General features: G+C 40.7%; 1 protein-coding gene across 8 annotated transcripts in view; it reads right to left on the reverse strand.

Annotated features, from left to right (window-relative positions):
- Positions 1 to 24,138, reverse strand: part of LOC311598129 (uncharacterized protein C8orf34 homolog) — a 413,498-nt gene that overhangs the window by 277,110 nt on the left and 112,250 nt on the right. For 6 of the 8 annotated variants that reach the window (XR_014779488.1, XM_084783012.1, XM_084783015.1 and 3 more), the window contains exons 4-5: positions 22,898 to 23,026; positions 11,287 to 11,315 (exon numbers count right to left, since the gene is read on the reverse strand). Coding sequence is in view for 7 of the 8 variants with exons in the window: in XM_084783012.1 (XP_084639138.1) it covers positions 11,287 to 11,315; positions 22,898 to 23,026 (158 nt within the window). In the remaining variant the exon portion in view is untranslated. The remainder of the gene's footprint in view (positions 1 to 11,286; positions 11,316 to 22,897; positions 23,027 to 24,138) is intronic. The other 2 variants (XM_084783016.1, XM_084783017.1) reach the window with 1 other exon arrangement.

The following is a 24,138-nucleotide window of genomic DNA, read 5'->3' on the forward strand; positions in this document are numbered from 1 at the left end:
GGCAGATCACTGTGAGTTTGAGGCCAGCCTGGTCTACAAGGTGAGTCCTGGACAGTCACAGCTAACACAGAGAGACCCTGTCTTGAAAAAACAAAAACAAAAACAAAAACAAATCTAACTGGTGTCTGTGTCATTTATTTCTATAATAGTGGGCTAAATAGTAGCTGTTACATTAATAATCATGTGAATCAAGATCAATTTTTTTCATATCCATATGCACATATCTATCTTACTTTTTTATTTTTTAAATTAATTTATTCAGACTACAACTCAATTGTTATCCCATCACGTGTAACCACCCGTTCCTCCCTCCCTCCCACCCCCACCCTATTCCCCTCAAGATCAATTTTTAATACGATTTCTATACACTCACCCATCTGTTTGGTCCCTAGTCTGCTTTGAGAACACCCTATACTTTTGGATTTTAAGCTCTGTTTGTGACATAAATATAAAATGCATTTTCTTGAAAATTGCTTCCTCATCTCATTTTTGAGATACAGGTTTTTAAAGATAAAAATTGCAAGAATCATAATAGAAAACATGTGATAAAATATACATGATCATTTCCCCTTACTATTAGAACAGCTATCTGTTGAAGTCAAAAGTACACTACCATAAAACAAAAGAGTTTTGGGACAGGCGTGGGTAGGAGTTGCTGCAGAGATGGGTCAGAGGTTAAGAGCACTGGTTGATCTTCCAGAGGTCCTGAGTTCAATTCCCAGCAACCACAGCGTGGCTCACAACCATCTGTAATGAGATCGGGTGCCCTCTTCTGGAGTGCATACATAATAAATAAATAAATACATCTTAAAAAAAAAAGTTTGATTGATTCTTTCCTCTCCTGCATCAAATATCACATAATGCATAAGTGTGTAAACATGAGTCAATAAGAGATTCTTGCACATGGAGAAGTAAAAGGGCACTTTATTTATTAAAGATGTTCTTATGCTTCTCTTACGTGTATGTGTGAGTGCCCACATATCTATGTGTCTACCATGTATGTGCCTGATGGCTGCCCAGGCCAGCAGATGGCATCAGACGCCTCAAACTGGAGTTGCAGGCAGTTCTGAGCCAGCCTGTGAGTGGCTGCGGACTAAGTCAGGCTCTATGCAAGAGGAAACCGTACTCTCAACTGCTGAGCCATTTCTCTAGCTCTGCATCACAGCAATTAAAGTATACCGTACAGATGCAGAAAATCGAGAAAAGTCTGTCCAAAGAGTGACAAGAACAAGCCACGAAAATCTAAACTTGCTTTCCTGGAAAAAATTAACAGAAAGTCATTTGGTGAAAAAAAAAAGTGTCTCCTTATTTCTAAGACGATGTTTTCCCTTTTACACCGACAGGTTTTGAAGCAGTGTCCAGTGGTCTATGGTGCATTCTGTCAGCGACAGTGTTAGATTGTCGCTTCCCATTTAGTCAGCCGGAGATGATTTTAAAGGCTCTCTTAGAAACTATTAGCTTTTTAAAGACGGTAAGACACTACATTCAAAATGTGCTTCAGAGTTAAATGATATTCAAATCTGAATTTCAAATGTATTTTTCTTCCTTTTCCTTTTTTAAATTTTTTAAATTATTAATTTATTCATATTACATCTCAATGGTTATCCCCTCCCTTGTATCCTCCCATTCCTCCCTCCCTCCCATTTTCCCCTTACTCCCCTCCCCTATGACTGTGACTGAGGGGGACTTCCTCCCCCTGTATATGCTCATAGGGTATCAAGTCTCTTCTTGGTAGCCTGCTGTCCTTCCTCTGAGTGCCACCAGGTCTCCCCATCCAGGGGTCATGGTCAAATAGGAGGCACCAGAGTACGTGTGAAAGTCAGACCCCACTCTCCACTCAACTGTGAAGAATGTCCTGTCCATTGGCTTGATCTGGGTAGGGGTCTCCATATTTGTTTTTTAAGCTGATGAACTCGTATTATGTGTGTGATGAATATCACCAGAGCCTCCTCACGAGGCTGTTGTGATGTGAGAAGTTGTACTTTAAGGACTTAGCACAGTGGTCGTCTCACTATATATTTTAAAGATGTATTTATTATTTTTAATTATGACTGTGTGTGTTGGGGGTATGCACACATGAGCACAGGTGCCCGTGGAGGCCAGAGGCTTTGAGTTCAGCTGGGGACTCAACTATGGTCATGTGGAAAAGCAACACACACTTTCTTCCCACTGACTTATCTCCCTAGCCCCATCACCACCCGAATGCATACATATCTAATTTCCCCCCATTGAAACAGTATTTGTGGGGCACCATCTGCGCTGGTTAATTAGTTTGCATGTTTTTGTCAATGAGATATAAGCAAGGGCCAGATGGGAAGAAGGGACCTCAATTGACAAAATGCCTCTATTAGACTGGCCTGTTGGGTAAGTCTTTGGGATGTTTTCTTGATTGATGACTAATGTAGGAGGGAGCAGCTCACCATGAGCACTGCCATCCCAGGGTAGGTGGTCCTGGGATATATACAAAGTGGGCAAGCCTGTAAGCATTATTTCTCCATGGCCTCTGTATCAGTGCCTGTCTCCAGGTTGTCTCAGTGATGGTCAGGTACCTGGATTGAGTTGCTTTTGGTCATGTTTCCACAGCAATAGAAAATTAGGACACTATCATCTTCCCCATTTTTAAATTTTAAATAATTTATTCAGATTACATCCCGACTGCTATCCCCTCACTTGTATCTTCCTGTTCCCCTTCCTGCCCTCTTTCACCTTATTCCCCTCCCCTAGACCCGTGACAAAAGTGGACCTCCTCCCCCACCATATGATCACAGCCTATCAGGTCTCATCTGGGTAGACTGCTTCCACTTCCTCTGAGTGCCACCAAGCCTCCCTCGCAAGGAGAAGTGGTCAAATAGGAGGCACCAGAGTTCATGCCTAAGCCAGTAGGACACAATCTTAACTCTCCCTAGGTCCCTACATGGTAAAATGCAGCAGGAATTGTTACTATCATAGTAACTGAATATAACATGAAAGTAATAAATAACTGAGATAAAAGGTCGTGATGGTGAGAAGACGTAAAAAGTGTTGTAAAATGTAGACCTTAAATACGACAAATAACTGTTTAATTAGCTCCAGATAGATATGTATCCAGCAATTACTTGCCAAAAGCTTAGTTAATGTAAATCTGCAAAGGTTAGCATTAGGAGCAAACAGGTTCGCCTAATGAAATAGTTACTAACTGAGTGCTAACTTTTCCAGAGACAGGGCTGGAGCCACTGGCTGAGCCCAGCACAGAGGCCGCCAGCATGGACTCCGGGAAAGAAATTGGCTCCATGTTTTACTTCTAGTGTCCGTTCTTGACGTGGAACCACTGAAGATGAAACCATAAGATATACCGAAATTGCATCTCTTCCACAAGTAAGAGTTTAGATCTCAAAAGCATGACATGATGGTTAGAAGTGCAGGCTCTAGAAGAATCATGCCCTCCTCTGTACCCCACCCTTGCTCTGTAGGGCTCTCATGACTGCACCATGTCCCATGCTTGATCTGTGTCACCCCTGCTCTGTGTCCCGACCCTCAAGTAGGTTCACTCATCTCCCTGTGTGTCAGTGTCTCAGCTACCAAACACGGACAGCACCTCATTTCACAGTTAGGTAGAGAATGCTAAATGGAACGACACAGGGAGATAATATACAGCATCCCTGTGAGCACCCCAAATGAACCATGTGAAATGGCATAATCTATCCAAAATGCTTAACCAACATATAGAGTGTCGTAGGCACTAAGTAGGGCATTATTGCTTATTCTGCTCATCATCACGATTATGCATCTATTTAAATATTCACGGTGAGAGAGTCAAGACCAGCATGTACAAGACAAGATAGCAGTAGTTCTGATGACTTTTCCAAAAACTGTGCAGTCCCTGTAAAGTCTATTTTTTTTTTTAATGAGAGCATCGGGGAGGCATGTCCTCTGCTGTGCTGTGAAGATCTCCTGTGGAATTCTTCTGACTGAAGGTTGCTTGTGTTTCATGGTGCATCTGGCTCTGTGCACACTTTTCTAAGAACTGCTATAAAAATAACGATCTTACACGTGGAAAGACCAGTTTTTGAAATTGTAATAACAGTATGTGACATAAAGCTAGCGCGTTGGCCATATTTACAGCACCCCTCAGGTGTGTTGAATACAATCCTTATTGTGCTGCCTATATCCATGCAAATTACGTTTATGAAGAGATGTTTCACACTGTTAGGCAGCACCTGTACTCATTCAACAATTCCTCATCTTCCCTGAACCTAGCCCTTGACAGCTGCCACTGTACTTCTCGTTATGTAAATGTGACTGTTAAAAGCCACACAGGGGAAACCATATAATACTTATCTTCTGCGACTGGCTTATTTCACTTAGCACAGTGCCTCCAAGTTCATTCACGCTATATCTGTCACAATGTGTCATTCTTTTAACGGCTGAATAATATCCCACATATGCATATATTTCCTCACTAATGAGCACTTGGGTTGCTCTCATGTCCTGGTGAATAACTCCACTGTGAACATGGGTATGAAAACACTTCCCACAGATTATTTTGGCTTCTTCTGGATGTGTATTTATAGGTGGGGTTTCTTTATTACATGCCATATTAATTCCTATCTGCTAGTATTGCAAGATATCTTAAATTAGAGAATTTGCAAATAATAGAAATGTAATTCTCCAGAGGCTAGAACTCTAAGATCAAGGTGCCCGAAGTCTCCGATAAAGGTGCATGATGGTGAGTTTTGCCGCAGTGTCACAGATAAAAATGGTGATTATCATGGCCCCACCCTGGAGAAGACAGAGGAAGAGCAAAGCAGGTTGCCAAAGCCCTACATCGATGGTCTAATGCCATTGAGTGCTGCCTCATTACACAATCACTTATAAAGCTTTGCCACATAATACTATGAGTTTTAATACTTTGAGCATTAAGCTTCAATGTGAATTTTGAAAGGACACAAATGTTTAAAGCACAGCATATGGTGAGCTTATTTTTAATTACTTGAAGAACTGCCAAACTCTTTTCCATAGTGGCTTTTTCATTTTATATTTCCACCCAAACTCTGGCATATGGTAATTTTGCTTTTAATTACTTAAAGACCTGCATACTGACTTCCATATTTCCTGTTCTATTTCATATTCCCACCAACAACGATGCACAAAACCTGAAATCCTCCAAGTCGTCACTCACACTCGGCGCTTGCCATATTTTGTTTGGTGGAGTCCCTATGCTGGTGTTTTCTGTGGTGGTGGCCCACTGTGGCTTTGCTTTGGGTTTTTCCAGTGGGTGGTGACAGTCTGCACCTATTCACATCACTTGCCTGATTTTAACCCAGTTAAATGTGTGCTTTGTGTTATTGGGCTTTGGGGACTTTTTCACTTACTTTGGAGGGCACCCTTGACCACAAGTGTGATCGATAAAATTTTCTCCCTCTCTACAAATAGCCCTTTTATCCCATGACTATGTTCTTTGTTGTACAGAAGGGTAAGGTTATTTTTGAGAATATTATTTTTAAATAATTAATTAATTAGCTTTATATCCCAATCATAGCCCCCTCCCTCCTCTCAGTGTCATTCTCCCTTCCACTTCCCCTTATCCTTCCTCTCCTACTCTTCAGAAAAGGGGAGCCCTTCTCCCAACTCAACCACAGCACATCAAGTCACATCAGGACTGAGCACGTCATCTTCCCCTGTGGCCTGGATAGGTAGCCCTGCCAGGGGGAAGTGATAGAAACACAGGCAACATAATCACTGTCAGAGACATCTCCTGCTTACCTTACTAGCGAACCCACATAAAGACCGAACTATACATTGGCTACATCAGTGTAGGGAGTCTAGGTACATTCCATGCGTGATGGTCCCTTTTTTGTGCTTTATTCTCTGAAAGGCCCCCTGGGCCCTGGTTAGTTGGCTCTATTGGCCTTCTTGTGGAGCTCCTCTCACCTCCAACTCCTTTTCTCACCCCCCCCCCCGCCCGCCCACTTCCCCCAGGATTCCCTGCGCTCCACTCAGTGTTTGGCTTTGAGTCTCAGCATTAGTTTCCATCTGCTGCAGATCAAACCCTCTCAAAGGACAGTTATGCTCGGCTCCTGTCTATAAGCACAGCAGGGTGTCGTTACTACTGTCAGGGACTGGTTTGCCCGTTGGGTCTCAAGTAGGGCCAGGCATTGCTTGGACGCTCTATCAATCTCTGCTCTATTTTTATCCCTGCACTCTTGTAGACAGGGTAAATTTTGAGTTGAAGTTTCTGTGGGAAGGTTGGTGTTCCGCTCCCTCTACTAGGATTCCTGTCTAGTTAGAGGCTATCCTCTTTAGTCTTCATAACTCTTTGCTGCTAGGAGTCTCAGCTAGAGTCACCCCTATTGAATGCATGCTACAGCAAAGGATAAATGAGATATGTTCCTCTTAGTTCTGAGCAGGGGGAATGATCAATCCCCGCAAGCTGCTGTTTTGCTTTGGTCCTGTGAGGGGTGGTGACAGTGAGGCACACAGTTCCCTTGCATGGAGTGGAAACATAGAAAGTTGGTGCCATGCTTGTGTGGGAGGTCCATGCTTTACTTATGTTCTGCTCTTTTAAAAATGATTTTTCATACATATTTTTAATATTTTATATTTTTGATATTTTAGCTATGCATACAGAGCTATTTTCTATGGAAAATTCATGTCATATTTTTCCATAGTTGCCATCTAAATGAGGAACAATGAGCCAGCATCTATAAATAATTCCTGGCAAGGGACAGGATGTGGTTCATATTTCTGAAATGAAAGACTCCAAGAGTCAATCCAATGCTGATATGTATGGTTTCCCACAATACTAGACCTCTTTTCCAAAGAGAAAACACAAAAACCCATAGTGTCTGAGCAGGAGGTTCACTTACATGAAGTCACTGTGTCCTCTACGAAATTGTATGATATCAGATCACACCTCCAAGACTGACTTAGAGAAGAGAAGTAGGATGGTCAGAAACAAGAAAACAAATAAAAGTTACCACTTAGAAGCACTGGCTTAATGCCTGCCTCACTCTCCTAGGCCTTGCTGAGGACCACATAGCATCTAAATAGCAAAGAGGAAGATCAAGAGTGAAGTACGGATGTGAGGCAGAAGATGGAGACTTAATTCTAGTCTTAACAATGTGTACACAGTTTGGCAGGTAACAGATGTTCTAAAGAAAATGTCCAGCCAGATTCTGCCTGAGTGAGTTTCCTCTGCTGCCTTCATCTCAGGTAGAGCATCTTAGCATCCAGAAAGTCATTGATTGAGGAGCTTCTTCCAAGAGAGCTCTGCAAAAAACAAAAGTCAGAGAGGAAAGAAGAAAAGAGAATCTATAAGGGTTATAGCTTTGGTGTCAGAGCGCTTACTGGCATGAAGGAAGGGTTCTATCTCAGCACACACAGGCCAGATTTAGTGTGCACACCTGTGTGCCTAGGACTAGTGTGGTGGGTATGAGAGGACCAGAAGGTCAAGGCCAAACACAGCTTAACAGAATGAGCTCAAAGCCATCCTGGGCGACCTGAAACCCAACATCAGTTTACATAGACAGACAGATCCCAGATAGCATTCCTGAACAGGAACACTTATAGCTGAAGTGTAGCCCAGGAATTTTATCTACTATATGGTATTTTGAAGGGTTAAACAGGAATCAAGAGTTTAAAAAGTTTATATTCAATAAATTGTATGTTCATCAAACAGAACGACAGGCAGACAGACAGACTCACCACCTACACTTGTGGAGTGGCTGTGAAGGCAGGATAATGACTTTTTCAGGATGTCTAGTTCCTAACCCTTAAGACACATGAGCACACTGCTCTACATGACAGATAGAACATTGCAAGAGTGAGGCTAAGGACATGGGTGGAAAGGTTTCCTGTGGTTGTGAGGCAGCCCCAACCTAATGTGACCCAGTCACAGTGATTATCCTTTGCTGGCTGAAGTCAGAGAGGGGAGATGGTGCAAGCTGTAGACATCTTCCTGGGGGGCCTCCTCCTGAGGAGTGCCAACAACCTGTACTGGAAAATTCAAGGAAAGAAAATTTTCTCCAGTTGGGGATGCAATTCTGAGGACATCTTGACAATGGTACAAGGACACAGCTCACACCAATGTCTAAGTTACAGAAGAGGAAGGTGGGTGGTCAGTTTGAGCTGTTGCATGACTCCCGGATGACAGAAAGCTGGTATGTCCACACAAGAAGGGAACCAAACCAGCCTGTGAGCAGGCATGATGGGATCCATACTATTCATTCATTTTAAAGGAAAAATAACAAATTTTTAGAATTCACCAACTTCGAAAGTCACAGAGAAAATATTTGAAGGAAATGGCTGTTGAACTGGCACAAAATAATAAAAATTAATATGTTATAAAGAGTAGAAAAATGTATCTCCATTGGAATATCAAAGTTATTGTGGGATTGGAAGTAAAAACTTGTATGTGCATTTATTGTTGCACTGAAGACACAGGGACAAAGCCAACACAAGCAAAGACGACAATATTTGATTGTCTAGTGCCAAACACACATACGAGTAACATCCTACAGACTGAAGAGGTGATATTTAGGAAGATATGTGTATATACATAGACATATATGAATGCAATTACATTTAGTGAGGGAAAAAGAGGCCATGAATTTGAAGGTGAGTGGAAAGGGCCATATGGAGAGCTTCAAGAGAGTGAAGGGAAGCAACAAATATTATATTATGTTATGCTGTTTTATGATACAATATATGATATGGAATCATATTATATTATATATTAATGATATTGTTATATTAATTTTATATTCCTTTCCCTAGAAAGAAACTACTTCAAAAAATAGTATTTGGAATATTTTTAGGTCAGGAAAATTCAGGACTATGAGTGTTATGGCCACAAGGGGGTGCTGTGGGACAGGCTCTCTACTCAGCTGCTCTCTCTTGGTGGGCAGAAGACCCATGGCCATGAAAGCCTGGGATCCTCTCCCACTCTTGTTTTCAGATATGAATGGCATCAAGATTTTGTTCATGGACATAAATATCTTTTCAAAAAGGGAATTTACTTATGATAATTGTTGGTGTTTTCCTCAACTGAAATAAACATAATAAATTTCCAAGTTATCAGAATCAGAAGTATTAGGTAAGCTGACTAAAACAGCAGTGTCATGCAGGTTTGTGAAATGGATTCGCCTCCCCCTCCCACTCCTCCCGCCTCCACCCGCCCCCATCGTCCAGGAGAGAAAGAAAGTGTGTGGGGAAGGATGTGCTGTGAGAGGCACCGGGAATATGTGTCTGGGCAGCTCTAAGTCACCCATTGAGAGCCAAATCCATTTCAGTAAAAAGAAAGGATTTTGAGCTCCACAGGAAAGAAAGTTCAGCAACGCTGCCGCAGGACAACTCAGCTCACAGAAGAGGCGAAGTGGAGCAAAGTCAGAGGAAAACTCCATGCGTTCTTGGTGACAGGTGAGGTCTTCAGGGTTTTGTAGAGCGTATTGGGGGCGGGGGAAGAAATTTAGAGGAGCGTACCACAGTATCTTTTTATTTAAAATGAAGGTAGGTCGTAGAGGCAGAAGATTAGACTATAACTCGTTTTTTTCCCCAAAGTTGTGAGGAAGTTTCGTGGCCCAAGCAGGCAAGGAAAGAGAGGTGTGGAGAGAGAACCAGAAATGACGTGCAAAGCCAGGAGAGCACAATGTGGCTTTCACTCCACAGTCGAGAGACCTAGTCTTGCCGACTTATCCCAGATAGCCGTTCTACTGGGTTTAGTGATGGTTACTGAAGGAAACCGTGTCTAAGAATATATGCAGGCTATTCTATTAGTGACTTAGGCAGGCCTTTTAAAACTAAAAAACAAACAAACAAAACAACAACAACAACAAGCCCACAAAAACCAAAGTCATGTTAATATTTCACTCTGGTACAAATGATACCATTTGTACTACACTTTGCTATTTTTAAATGTCGTGACTTATATGGTCTCAATTTGTGCAATACTTTGTCATTAATGACTCTTTCCATGTCATCCTTGCTAACTACATTTCTTATGCTAAAGAAGAAAACTACAGCACATGGAATGAAGACAAAGATATAAGAATCCAGACACTTCCAGCTGTTCCCAGTATAAAACAGGTTTATAAAGCTCAAAGTCCTCTTCTTCAGCAATGTTCTGTTTTGAAAAAGAAAGCATTTTTCATGGATTTGTTATTCTTTTGCCAATGTAACAACTTGTACTATTACTTAGGACTGTTTAAAACTAATAAACATAACATTTTTATCTGTTTTAGTTCTTACATGGTAAATAATCCCAGATGGAATATGCGTGAAGTCAAGGTCTTTAGTGACCTCTGTAATACTTATAAGTTGTAAAGCCATCCTGAGATGAACAGAAGTTAAAAACTTAGATCCAGGTAATTTCCCAGTGTGTTGTTTGGGGCAGATGTGCTCTGTGAGCACCAACTGGACAAGCATGTTTAATAGACAGATCAAGATGAATAGAAGTAAAACAATGTCTTGATCACAGCCCCACCAGCCCTTTCCCAACTTTCCCCAGGCTCCACAGTTCAAGCAGAAGCTCATCTCCAAGACTCAGGAGTCTCTGCCTGCCTTCTGTGACTACACAGGCCCCCGGAGCAGTTAGTCCTACAGGCAACACTGTGGAAATACATATCCAATATACGTATTTCTATTCACTCTGTTCGCACCACCCTGACAACTGCCTCACTTCAGACCGTCATTATATTCTCTTGGCATCTTGGAAAGCTAAATCAAGCAAACAATAATAATTAGTGAGGAAGAGCAGGGGTAGAAAATGTCAACTTCCTTCCATATAATCACTACCATGGTCACCAACATCACCATTATCATCATCACGTGGCTACCACCTTCATTACCATCATCTCCATCACCAAGGTTACCATAAGCATCATTTCCAGTCATCACTATGGATTCCACCATCTTCACCAACAGCAACATTACCACCATCATCACAATAGTCATCATCAACTTTATCCTCATCAACTTTATCATCATCATCATCATCATCATCATCATCATCATCATCATCATCTAGATAAGGCCAAATCCAAATAATGTACATAGTATCATTAGGTTTTTTGTTTTTATATAATGATTTTGTGATTCTGTTTTGTCTAAGCAAATTTTAAAGGCATTGACTCAAAAAGTAGGTGGTATATATTTAAAGCAATATTTTTATTAAGGATTATTAAAAGGTTAAAATAGTAACACCAAATAAACTGTACTGGGACCATTTTGTATGTTTCAAATGAAATTAATTTAGATGTGGGTTCAAACATAAATCCTGCACTTGGTCATTAGATGCGGAGCTCGTCTTACCTTATCGAGTTCATCTGAAATCGCAATACCTGGGATACAAAAGAGATTTACAAGACAGTTTTAGAAGCAATCTTTGATAACCTCATGCTACAAATAACAAAAATTCTAGTCATAAATCAAGTGTGTTATTTATTCAACTTTGTTCTTTTTCGCTGCTTCTTTTTAAAAAATGCATCCGTTCTACTTATGAAAGCAAATTAAGAAATAAAGACAAGGATGACTGCCAGGGCCTGCTGAGGCAGCTCGATGAAGGAGATGAAGGAAGGAAATCAAAACAAGCAGATGTTTCTTGCAGATCCTTGGAGTCAGAGCCAACTTGCAAGACTATCATGGAGGTGTTTTTCAACTTCCCCCACTCCCATCTCCCCCGACACCCTTTTTTTTCTTTTCTTTTCCTCTTTTTCTTCCTTCCTTCCTTCCTTCCTTCCTTGTATGTCTTGAAGTATTGTTTTTCCTGATCTTTTTTTGTACCCTCCTCAGGAATTCTCTTGGGGAGGCTCCTTGCTGAAACACCTTTACTTCTCACTAGTATAACTCCCTTCAAGTGACTCACACCAACATGTTTGCTCCTCTGCAGGATCATTTCCGATGGCCCTTTCAATCTCATCCTTCTTAATCCATTTTGTTCTCATTTTGTAGGTTTTGATAGGATGTTATGTTGGGGCAAGGCACTGGACTTAGGTTTGGGACAGACAGAAGAAATGAGCAGGAATCAAGTGAGAGGAAAAAGAGTCAGGAGACAGGAAAAGTCTGAAAGTTTAAAGTACAAGGGAACAGAACAATGTCAAAATGGGATTTGAAGCAGAAGTTAGGTAGAGTCTAAAAGGCTGATCCAGAGAGCAGAACCAAAAAAAGCCCCAAGAGACAAGACATGAGCAAGAGCCTTCAGCGTTTCCTCATATATACTCAGCCCAACCTGCAGAAGCTGCACAGAGCCCTCCACCAGTTCCCACATAACCCACACCAGCCTAGAAAATCAGTTACACATGAGGCAGAATAATGCCCATTGTTTTATCTCAGTAACTGACTCCATTCCTCTTTTTGTAGATGAAACAAAAACACGGCATATCTGAAAATGTGTTCCTTAGTGCAATATTCCACGATGTTCTTTTGGATAATGGTTGCTGGTGTGGATGGGGAGATAGCTCCACTGATAAAATGTTTGCCACACAAATATGAAGACCACAGATCAGAACCCTGGCACCTATGTAAGAAGCTAGGCATAGCTTTACACACTTGTTATACCAGAACTGGGAAAGCAGAGGCAGGGACAACCCTGGGCTTGCTGGTCAGCCAATCCAGCAGACTTGATTATATCCAAGTTCGATGAGAGACCTTATCTCAAAAACCAAACATAAAGCCATTAATAAATGCATCTCATGTTGACCTCCAGCCTCCAAACACATGGGAATACATGAGCACATGCACACACACACACACACACACACACACACACACACACACAGACAATGTACACAAAAAAAATGGTGACTAATAATTTATTTGTTGTAGTGGAAGATATGGCTCATCACTAAAGAGTATTAGCTGCTGTTCCAGAGAACTGGGATTGGTCCCCAGCAGCAATATGGTAGTTTGACAACCATCTGTTGTTCCATTTCCAGGGATTAGGCTGCCCTCTTCTGGCTTCTGTAGGTACTACACACACACACACACACACACACACACACACACACACACACACACACACGGTACAGATGTGTTCACTCAAGAAAAACACTCATGAGCATAAAATAAAATGATTTGTTAGTGCACTAAAAGACAGTCTAGCTTCTACTTTAGTGATGGAAGTTGGTGGCTTAGGCATAGCCCTGATTAAAAAATACTGCACTACAAAGGAGAAAACTCCAAGGAGACCAACATGGAAGCTCTTGTGCCATGGTGCTATAGAAGACCAATGTGGAGCTGTTGAACTGTGGTGCCATAGGGGATCAGGCTAGAGCTACAAAAGGTTACTGTAAGCAGTTACAATTTTAAGCAAATGAATGAACTCTGGTATTTCATATGGATCATATTATGGTCTACAACACACTTAAAATGCATCATTTCAGAGTATAAAAGTTAAGGATGTCAAAAACGCTGCCTTTGCATTTAGTACAATTCTATAGAAATGGTCCTTTCCCGTACTACTTCAAGATTAAGAATGAACACCTTAAACATAAATATTTAAAAGACTAAGTCTAAATCAACATAGATAGAGAGGAAGTATAGATGCTATAAAATAAAATTCTCATTCTCCTTCAAAGTCATGATGCTCAGCTACTTAAACACCCTACAGTGCAGCTGGCTGGGATTTTTGATTCTCTTGATCTTTTTAACTTGCTGCTCAGATTCCTGGAACCTGAAGACATAGTTTTATGATCCAACTTTTGGAAAACTATTATTTAATCTTTGAAATTCATTTATACCGCAGATTTGTGAACCAGGTATTCATAAAGGTAGCAGCAGTACACCACTTAGCCAACTTATCTGAAATGAAGCCAATTACTATTGGCAAGTCAGTTTTTTTTAAAGCACAGCACCCAGTGCATGCCACAGGGTATAGGATGCTCTCATGGCGGCTGCCCCTGTGAGCTGCTTTCAGGGTTGGGAAATGTCCAGCCATGGAGAAGGGAAGAGAAGATAGACTATAGTTGAAGAAGCAATCTACCTAAGATTGAGCAAGAACTCAATCTACCTAAGGGAAAAACTTGCTTGAGAGAAAGACTTATCCCTTTAACTGTTCCCAGTGCTTAGTCTCATGATCATACTTTATAAAAATACCAATTATCAGATAGTCTTAACATTTGCATAGTTCTAATAAGTATTCTGTTAGATATGATTCACTTAACTTTCTGTTTTCAGAGTCAAAAGGCCTAGGGTATTTCTCATTTCAGTTTTAATCAAAGCTTTACACTGATTAAAAGTAGTTGTAGGAATTTTAATGAAACTCTTTTCTATGGCAGCAGGAAGCTCTAGCAGCAGCCTTCCATACGAACAGTCAGAAGGTCATCCCAGGGCCTTGGACAACATCCATAGCCCTTCTCTCTAAAATGGGGCTGAAATTGTTCTGCGTCTCATCAGCCCTGTAAAGCTCATATGAGTGGGGATCAGTACTAAACCAAATACCCGAGTAGCTTGCTGTTACACTTGGAGTGGAAGGATTACATGGGTTCTGGAAAAAAAAAAAAAACAATTAGAAGGAATGTCCCAGAGGAGGACTGAATTTGGTGTGGCCTAGAGGAGTAACAGTTCTCCACCCTGGAAGCTCTGGAGGATCTGTGAGGGTCAGCTTCTCTCCTTCTGAAGCTAAGCTGGTCTCAAGGTGCAGTTCAACAGGGAAGCGGCTTGCCTAGGAGGCAGGAGGCTACCATCCAAAAACCAAACCAAACCAATAAATTCAATAGTAGCACAAACTATCTCCCAGGCTTCCATTGTCTCCTCTACTTCCTGTTCATTTTCATCCCCAGAAGGGTCTCAGTGGCATCAGGAATCAGTCCTAGAACACTGTCCTTGGGTACCCAGAGTTCCAATGTGTTCACTAAGCTATGGGCTTCATCATGACATCCATCTGCAAGGCCTGGGCTCAGATCCCAGCTGTAGCTACAGGAAGTGGTGGCTTTTCAGAGTTCTTTCCACCTTGGTCAGTGTAATTCATTTCATGAAAGTAGGTCAGGAAATTTACATATGAAATGATTCTGTTTCTCCCAAACCTGGCCCTTTCCTGGGGAAAACAAACCTTCATGATAAAATGGTCTCAAAACCCTCACTGAAAGTCTTTTTTCAATTTTGAGGTAAAGTGTGGAAATAGAGTCTATAACATGGAAATACTGATTTGGGAATTGTAGGAACAAATTCTGCACCTTCCTTCCGAGCGTTTCCATGGAGACATCCCATTGTCAGCTAGAAACTAGCTATGGTGGGCTAACTGCACCAGGGAACTTGATAACTACACATCTGAGCTCATTTGTTAAAGAATAAATGAATTTTTAAAAACTTACTATAATAGATCGCTATATAACAGACACCTGAAAAAACCCTGAAAGGCATCATGTAGTTGGATCAAACACCCCTGAACTAACCTCTCTTTAGACGTGTTGCTTTCAAGGCAGAAAATTCCTGTTTGCTTGCTTGTTTTTGTATCTGAATCTTGAGACAGGATCCTCAAGATTCTGGCCTGCATGGTAGCTGAGGCTGGCCTTGAACTTAGAGCAATTCTGCCTGAGGCTTATGTGTACTGTAGCTTCAGACATGTGCCACCACACCCAGCAGAACTGAGGGGATTCTGATTTTAATTGATTAATTTTTTAACACACTAAATAATACATATTTTTGTTTTTATAAACTGCATATAGCCTATTACTTTTCTCTCTCTCTCTCTCTCTCTCTCTCTCTCTCTCTCTCTCTCTCTCTCCACACACACACACACACACACACATGAGAGTGTGTGCACACACACGCACACACATGCACACATGTACGCACATGTGCACACACAGACACATCCTTAAGGGAAATCAAAGCAAAATGTCCCCCAACTCTGAACACACCACTTAATGTTCTACTAACTACTGCCTTCTCTCAGATCTTCCCTTTTTAAACAATCCAAAGCAAACAAGGGAAACAGGGTCTCCTGTAGTCTAGGCTAGCATCAAAATCAATATATAACTAAGGTTAACTTTGAACTCTCTCCTACCTTCATCATCCAAATGCTGGAGTTACAAGCAAGCACTACCACCGCTGGCAGTCATCTTCTCTTTCTATGATTTACTTTTAGCAGGAAGGTTGACATGGCTGAACACTTCCCACTTCTGGCCCACCCCCTTCCATGGACTACATGCTGGATTCTGCATTCAGTCTTCTCTTAGAACTCTGTTTGGACAAGTAGTATCATAGCTCCTGATTATCAAATCAAACAAGAACTTTTCTGTTGTAAAAATATAACATTTATATTTTATGTTATCAAATCGAAACCTGTTTCTGACAGGAGGAAAAAAAACAGAATGAATGTAATAATTTGAGCATGAAATGTCCTACAAAGGCTCATGGGTTTGCTTGGTTAATCCTAGACTGTTGGGAACTATTTGGGAAAATGGTAAAAACTTTAGAAAGTGGATCGAGACCTAGGAGGGTCCCTAGGAGTGTGCCTTTGAAGGTTATACTTGGTTCCCGTGGTTCTCAGTCCCTTCCTTGCTCTGTGCTTCCATCAGCTTTGAGAGGAAGCGTATTCTCTATCATCTATTCCCACATCCAAGATGTACTACACAAGAGCATGGAGTCAAGCAGCAGCAGACTGAGTACTCCAAAACTGTGAGCCAAAGATGACCTTGCCTCCTATAAATTGTTTTGTCAGGTAAACTCTGCAACATGAGCTAACACAAGAGTTTAAAAATGAGAAACTTTCATTCACTCCCAGACAGCTAATGAGAACAGAAGAATAACCCCCTCATAATATATTCAGATTAAAGTACATAGAAAAATAATGTGGCTTCCGGCTGTTCACTAGTTAGACTGCCACCATAGTGAACAGTGGTAGCACAGCACACTGATAACTCTAGACTCTATATAGACAAATATATTCTATAGATATAGAAATATATTTATTTCTACCTTTCTCTTACAGACTAACGCTGGACACATGCCTCTATGAAATTGATTGATTTTATCAACACATCCTTGTTCTGTAATCATTCAACCTCTCTAAAGATTTATTTGATTTTATTCTATGTTAGGTCATTTAGTACCTGAGACCCCAATGTATGTGCTCCATGCCTTATGAGTTTCTTTATCTTTGCATTATTTGTCACTTCAACTCCACCCTACTGCCACCTGAATATTCACTTGGTCTCTGGAAATACAGGGCACTGGCCAACTCTGTCCAGATGCCCCACACTACCTGGAAGCAGAGTTTGAAGCTGATTGCTACACTACCCTCAAATGTTCCCAAACTCTTAATTGGGATGCAGGTAGCAGCCACTCTTGTTTATGAAGAAAACCTAAAACGAAACAAACTAACGGCACCTCTTATCCTTATTTTCACCCTTCCTTCAATACAGTCAGTATATCTTGGTCACAGAAACTTCTCAGTGTGTGTGTGTGTGTGTGTGTGTGTGTGTGTGTGTGTGTGTGTGTATGTATAGCATCTTTTACATTTTACAACACAGATTGGTTGTAGTATGACTCTCCAGAGGCTTTGAAGTACTCCCGTCTTCCTGTTCTCATAGTCATCTCTCGACAGACTTCCAGCTTCCGTGTCTTGCCTGATCCTTTGTGCACCAGCAATACAAGACTTGCCCTTTCCTAAGCACCTTGTCGGGGCATCTTTCCTCCCTTCTGAGAAACCTGTAACCCCATGGTGCACTCTGGCTGTTGCCTCATCCTTATTGTTGTACTTTATGATGAAGCTACAAGTTCTGCTACACCCTCACAGCTCTCACATTACATTCTGCTAGATGTAGAAATGATCATTTTCACACTAACCTCCCCATACACGGAACCATGAAGTACAGGTCCATGTATCCTCCGCTGTTGCTGTTTCTTATTGGCACCAAATAAGTGTGGTTATTGATGAACCATCAGATGTTACATCATCCGTCCCTACTTTTTCTTGCGAGTTGTTAGTCTCGCTCCTCAGACTGTTATATCAGAGAAGATTTATTTTCATATGCTCATGATTTGCTGACTACAAAAAATGGTTGTTACATTTTATCTTGACTGGGTCCAGACTGTTGTTATCAGTAATGGTGCATCTGTTTTCTGTTTTCCAACAACTAGGTGCCTTTTCAATGGAAAAGCTCCAGCCAATCCTCTCACATGAGCTGTGATGAACTGAGCAATGTCTAGATGGCCTAAAGATACTCATTCACCACTTCTTCCTCCAGGGGAGCTGGCAGGTGCAGGGGAGGACCACGCTCAGAAACTGCTAGGAGCTTTGCTACCCCAGGAGCAGTAGATCACTGATGCACAAAATGGGGAGTTGCTGCCTTTTCCCTAGAGCTGGTTTGTTCACACATTTACCTACTTGTTTTTTTATGCACAGCCTTCCAGTTTATGTCAGTCTCAGTAAAATGTGCCAGCAAGCAAACTTATGATCAACCAAGCTCATGTGTTCTTACATCAATGGCTCACAATGAAAGAAGCTGAAGGCAGATCAGAAATGGAAACAGAGACATCCCAAAGGAGATATATGTGGAAGACATGAAATCAGCCAATCATGTCAGTGCTAATCACTGCCTAGGGAGTCAGAGAGCTAAGGAAGCCTTATCCTAGAGCCATCCAAAGAGGAAATGAGTGACAAAGAGATGGAGCCAGGTAGGTGTAGTCAAGGCCTCAAATTGTCAAATCCAAATTCAGTAGAGAGCCAGAAGGCAGCAGAGAAGTCATCTCGGAGGGTATGTTTGACCTAAGGTAAGGTTGGGCTTGTTAGAAAAGGAATTCTTGCCAGAAGATGAGCTTTTAAGGAGAATGACATAAGGAGATAAATGACAGGGAGGCACACTAATGGAATGGGGCACACCCAAAAGCCATAAGCTGTGACAATGAAAACAAGGTAAGGGCACTTCCTTTGAACTCATAAGTGGAGCCATCTGAAATAAGTTACCAGGTCTTTACTTGAAAGCCCCGACACCTGCAGTGTGGGCTTACTGGAGAAACAAACTGTGAGTATGAGGAAAGCTAGATTCCCTTCCTAAATTAGTGCCATACTTCTCCTGGTTTCACATGCTAGCCAATGTCCAGACTCCCTTGCAGCTTTTGTAGAATGCATATAAACATAATGTACGCCCCTTGATGGAGAAACTGGGCTCTCCAGGCTCTTTCTCCTTCTGCAACAACATGGAATGGCCTGTGTTAAACATGGAAGAACAACATATTGGACAGAGCCTGCTGTCTCTAGGAACACTACACCAAGCCATTCTCCAAATGAGAATGTATTTATCTTGCATCACCCCACAAGATTCCTCCAATGTAAGAATAAGGCAGCTGAGTCATGCATAGGTCATCAGGGCACAACACAAGAACTGGATGAAATGGAACAAATAAAGCAATCATCTAGTCAGTCAAATTAAGGTGTAAGTGACAAGATTCTTATTACAGTAGAGAAACGAATCAAATTCAAAACGTATATGAAAGGGAAAATGACCAAGATTTTACAACTTACTTGTTGTAGGGATATAACAAAGAGAGAGAGGGGGTTGGATAAGCCGTAGTAACACCACCCATGACATCACACCAAAATGCCACCTCATCTCAAGGAGAAGGTTCGTTCCATTCGCTGGTACTGATTGTAATGTGGGGCCCCTGAGAGGAAAGACATGTCAAGAATCCCCTTCTATGAAAGCCTGAGGGAAAAAGACCAGGTGTGAAATAAACACATTTGAGAGAGAGAAAGAGAGAGAGAGAGAGAGAGAGAGAGAGAGAGAGAGAGAGAGAGAGAGAGAGAGAGAGAAGAGCATAGAGAGCATAAATCACAGGAAAGAAAGAATTCCCATGAAAGACCTACAAGAAATGCTGTGAGGGTTCCAGAGTAGTAGATCAAGCGGTTTTCAGCCTCCCAAACCTCAGAGGTCACAGAGTCTAAATAAAGCGTTGAACAGCTGAAAACCACTGGAGCAGTTCAGCTGGATGAGAATCACAAACCATTTCACTCTCGTTGGCAGTTGAAATCAACTGGTAATGGCAGTGAAAAGAATTTCAGCAGAGTCATTGATGCCTTGTAGGGTGAAAGGAAGCCGACACAGCGGAGACATCAGACACTAGCTATTCTTTTTGACACTTTGTTTTTTGTTGTTTGTTTCTTTTTCACTTTTTTTTGAGACAGGGTTTTTCTGTGTAGCTCTAGCCGTCCTGGACTCACTTTGTAGACCAGGCTGGCCTCGAACTCACAGCGATCCACTTGCCTCTGCCTCCCAAATGCTGGGATTAAAGGCATGCGCTACCAATGCCCAGCTCCTTTCTGACACTTTGTATGGGGACTGATTTAAAAAATCTGAAGTGGTTTGGGGTCAATTAAAACCCAAGAGCGGAGCTTTTTCTGTGTGTGTTTAACATTATTTCATTTTGCGTGGTAGAGCAGCCTATCCTCATGTGGTGACCAGATACTGGGAATGTGCTGATCCACACTGTGGTGTGCTGGGAATTAAAATTCATTTTACTATTCAAAGACTAAGAACTAAGAAGTCAAGATAACAAATGCCAGTGCTCATTTTATATGGTAAATACAGAAAAATGCCAGTCTATATATTAGGGTAAATATTTCACTAAAATGAATTTCATGCAATGGTTTTGATATTTTTAATGAACCTAATTGAAAGTAAAAACTCATGTACATGACTTATATTACATTTCTCTTGTGTTGTATGTAGTTCAGCATGTTGTAGGCTGGTAAGTAGTTCTAGTAGGCAGAGTAATGAAATAGTTTCTAAGACTCATACCTGTACAGTCTCTCTCCCCTGATTCAGACTAGGACTACTGAACGTGAAGAGACACTTCCTTCTTGACCAAAGCACTATCCCAAAGACTTTGATCAAGTAAGATTAACCCGTGTGAGCCTGACCTGACCAGGTACACCATTTAGAAGAAGATGATGCTTTAGAGAGATGCTCCATCACGTCCCATAAGAAGTCGCAAACTACCAAAGAGATGTCCCGCCCCTATTCTGTTGCTGCTAGTTCCAGTGGTTACTACTTCTTCAGATTATCCTGACACAGAACTCAGTTGTGTGGACTACCTGTGTGCAAGTGTAAATGTTTGTGACTTCTTCAGTTTCATATGTTTAAGTCTGAACTCCAATGTTACAGTGGTGAGAAGTGAGGCCTGGAAAATGATTATGGCTTTAAGTCTCCTATGTCATTAATGGTATTAGTGAACAAATAAAAGAGCCCACAGAGCTACCTGGCCCCTCAACAACACAAGGATGTGCAAAGAAGGCACTATCTACAAACAACAAACAAACAAACAAACAATAACAACAAAAAGGACTTCACTAAACAAGGATTAGCTCAGATGTTGATTTTAGGTTTCCCAATATTTAGAACTGTGAGAAGTATGTTCTATGAATATAAAACCCACCAACCTGTGGTGTTTTGTTATTGAGCACAGTGTAAACTGACAATTCTGCAACAAACTATGTGGGTTCATCATTAAATACTGGAATAGCCCCTTAGTAAACAGTTTTGGGGTCAGAGAAGATAGTATCCTTGAATGAACTATAAGACAAATATTTACTTGGCCACTGCCTTGTTTTAAAGGACACAAATATATATATATCAGGCATGTTCTTCATTCATCCTTCTCTTAGCTTACATTTATAAATAATTAAGAGGCTTTTACAGCTCCAATCATTTCCCCCAAATAGTCAGATTTAGAAATATTAGAATTTGCCTTTGGCATTTTAATAGGATCAGGATCCTTTCAGGAACACAATTTAATAATAAGCTGAATACCTACTTTATTTTTTGTTTTATATGTAAATCTAGCTCAAAGAAGGGCTTTGCTAAATCCTATCTTGGAGCTTAAAATATTTTAGCATCTTAGCCTCTCAAAGCTCTTCATTGTATAAAAGTCTAAAACTGTATCCTGGTTTAAATAAAGTGATGTTTCTATAAGTATATAATATACAAATGTAGGTATAAGTGTACTATATGACAACACAGTATACATAAGTGTGTATATTTTAAAACCTTGCCAAAATATGCCATGGGATAATGACAAACTTTGATACATGAAATTAATAAAACTGTACTATTAGAAAAAAATCTAGAGCTATATTTCAGAATCATTAGTCTTCCATTATATCAAAAGAATTTTTGAGGAAGCCATGATGTTAAATTGTTTATGAAGATGTTTGATATTTTTTTTAAAAAAATAAATACCTATGCAGACAAAGATAAGAATACTGTGGGCTTGCTTCTGAAAATCATAAGGTACACATGCGTGTCTCCAAATTCAGTACGCATTCACCAAAGTACACCATCAAATGCTTGTTGGGTTGCTGATCCCATGATGGTGGTACTGACTGGAGAACACCTTATCTCACAACTTTACCCTTCCCCAGGGTTGCCGCATCTCAGGGAAGATAAGTGATTTATCTGTGGTGACCACCTTCCAGATGACACAGTGAAATCCCTATGCCATGCCCTCAGAGAATAGGTGTGACTTTTGGAACAAAGTAAGTTACCTGACACCCTGCTAGGCTCTGAATGGAATCTAAGAAGAATTTAACCCAGTGACTGCCTTGCAAAAAGTTTACAAGGATCCGAAACTCGCAGAGGTGAAAGGAATGCTTCTTAGTGAGAAGGATGCAAAGTGGTACTTTTCAAAATAGAAGAGTGAAGAAGATGGCATTAAATGTGCATTGGGAATATGTGATGGAATCCATGCAGGGGGATCAGAGTTCAGCTGATGCAAGAGGTCGTATAGCTCCTGCCTTCCTGCCCATTGACTGATCTGTGCCATGGGCACAGTCAAACCTCCTTTCAAGTCTCACTCTCTTAGTACACCTCAGCCTTACACAATGAGAATGAGACTGTCAGAAATAATTGTTGCCAATGGTGATGGATGTTTCTACTTTAAAGTTGGCTCTGAATTTCAATTATTGTCAAGAAAAAGAACTTACTTCGAGAGAGATTCTCAAGGGCTTTCCCCAGCTTCTTGCTCTCCTGAAGGATGTGGTTCAATTCATCAAAATCACGGCTTTGTGGTTTAGTCCGCCAGTTCCACTTAGGGTGTCCTACTGACCTTGGCACTATGTTAAAAGAAATGGTTATTTCATAAGCATGTCATACAATGATACAAACTCACCATTTATTGTTTGTGCAAGACGCACCAAGATCAATGTACAAAATTTTAAAAAATGATTAAGTTGGAGATGGTTTCCTTATGAGTAAAGCATCAAGGGGACTTAAAATTGGGTGTGAAGAAAATGTTTGAACTCAATGAATAGAAGAAAATGTGGCATTGATTATGGAAAATGGGAAATCGAAGTACTGATTTAAATATAATTACTTCTATAACTTAAGGGAAACACAAAGGAGAAGTTTATTCCGTATAATGCTAACAGCCTAAAAATAACTACCAATCCCATCATTAGCAACTAGTCAACATTTTAAAGATGTCATTTGTTGTATTTTCTAAAAACCATGAGACTGAATGTCTATACACATACCACCATTTCTCCCAAGTACCCACTAAAATTATATTACATTTAGGGATTTTTTCATTTTAAAATAAATTAAACATGTAGACATTATTGGGCAAGGGTTTTGTCTGAGAAGACATAAAATGGGGTGATGATCAGCAGTTGGACTTAACAAAGTAGAGAAAAATCATATCCACAGAGAGTTGGATGCCTAATGAGTTGGCATTCCATTCTATTTAAGTATGAAACCAACTCAGGATTACCACATCAAATCAGTGAAGACATAAGAATTTAATGGTTTTCTAGATTTAAAGAGTCCAAAAGAATTCAACATTTGTTATTTCAAGCTTTAAAAAATGTCAATAGAGATACGATTATAAAAAGTTTTGGAGGACAAAAATAGGAAGTCAGAGTAACTGTAGGCTTCTTAACAGCAATGTTTGCTCTAAAAGATAGGAGAGCAATTCCTTAAAAATCCCAACAGAAAGTTACTTCAACCTCAAAGGCTTATACCAAACATAGATACAACTGATATATTCTTGAGAATTCCTGTCATAAACATTCTTTCTGATAAAATTGTCAAAGGATTGGCTCCAGCTCAATGAATAAATAAAAGTCTTAAAAGACTAGGAAGTCAGGAATGGGGCATTTTAAAAGAAAAAGGTAGAATTCTCATGATGACATTGAATGATGGTATCAACATACAGTTAAAAAATATC

This window comes from Acomys minous, assembly GCF_964271855.1.
Source record: "Acomys minous genome assembly, chromosome: 1".
Lineage (NCBI taxonomy): Eukaryota > Metazoa > Chordata > Mammalia > Rodentia > Muridae > Acomys > Acomys minous.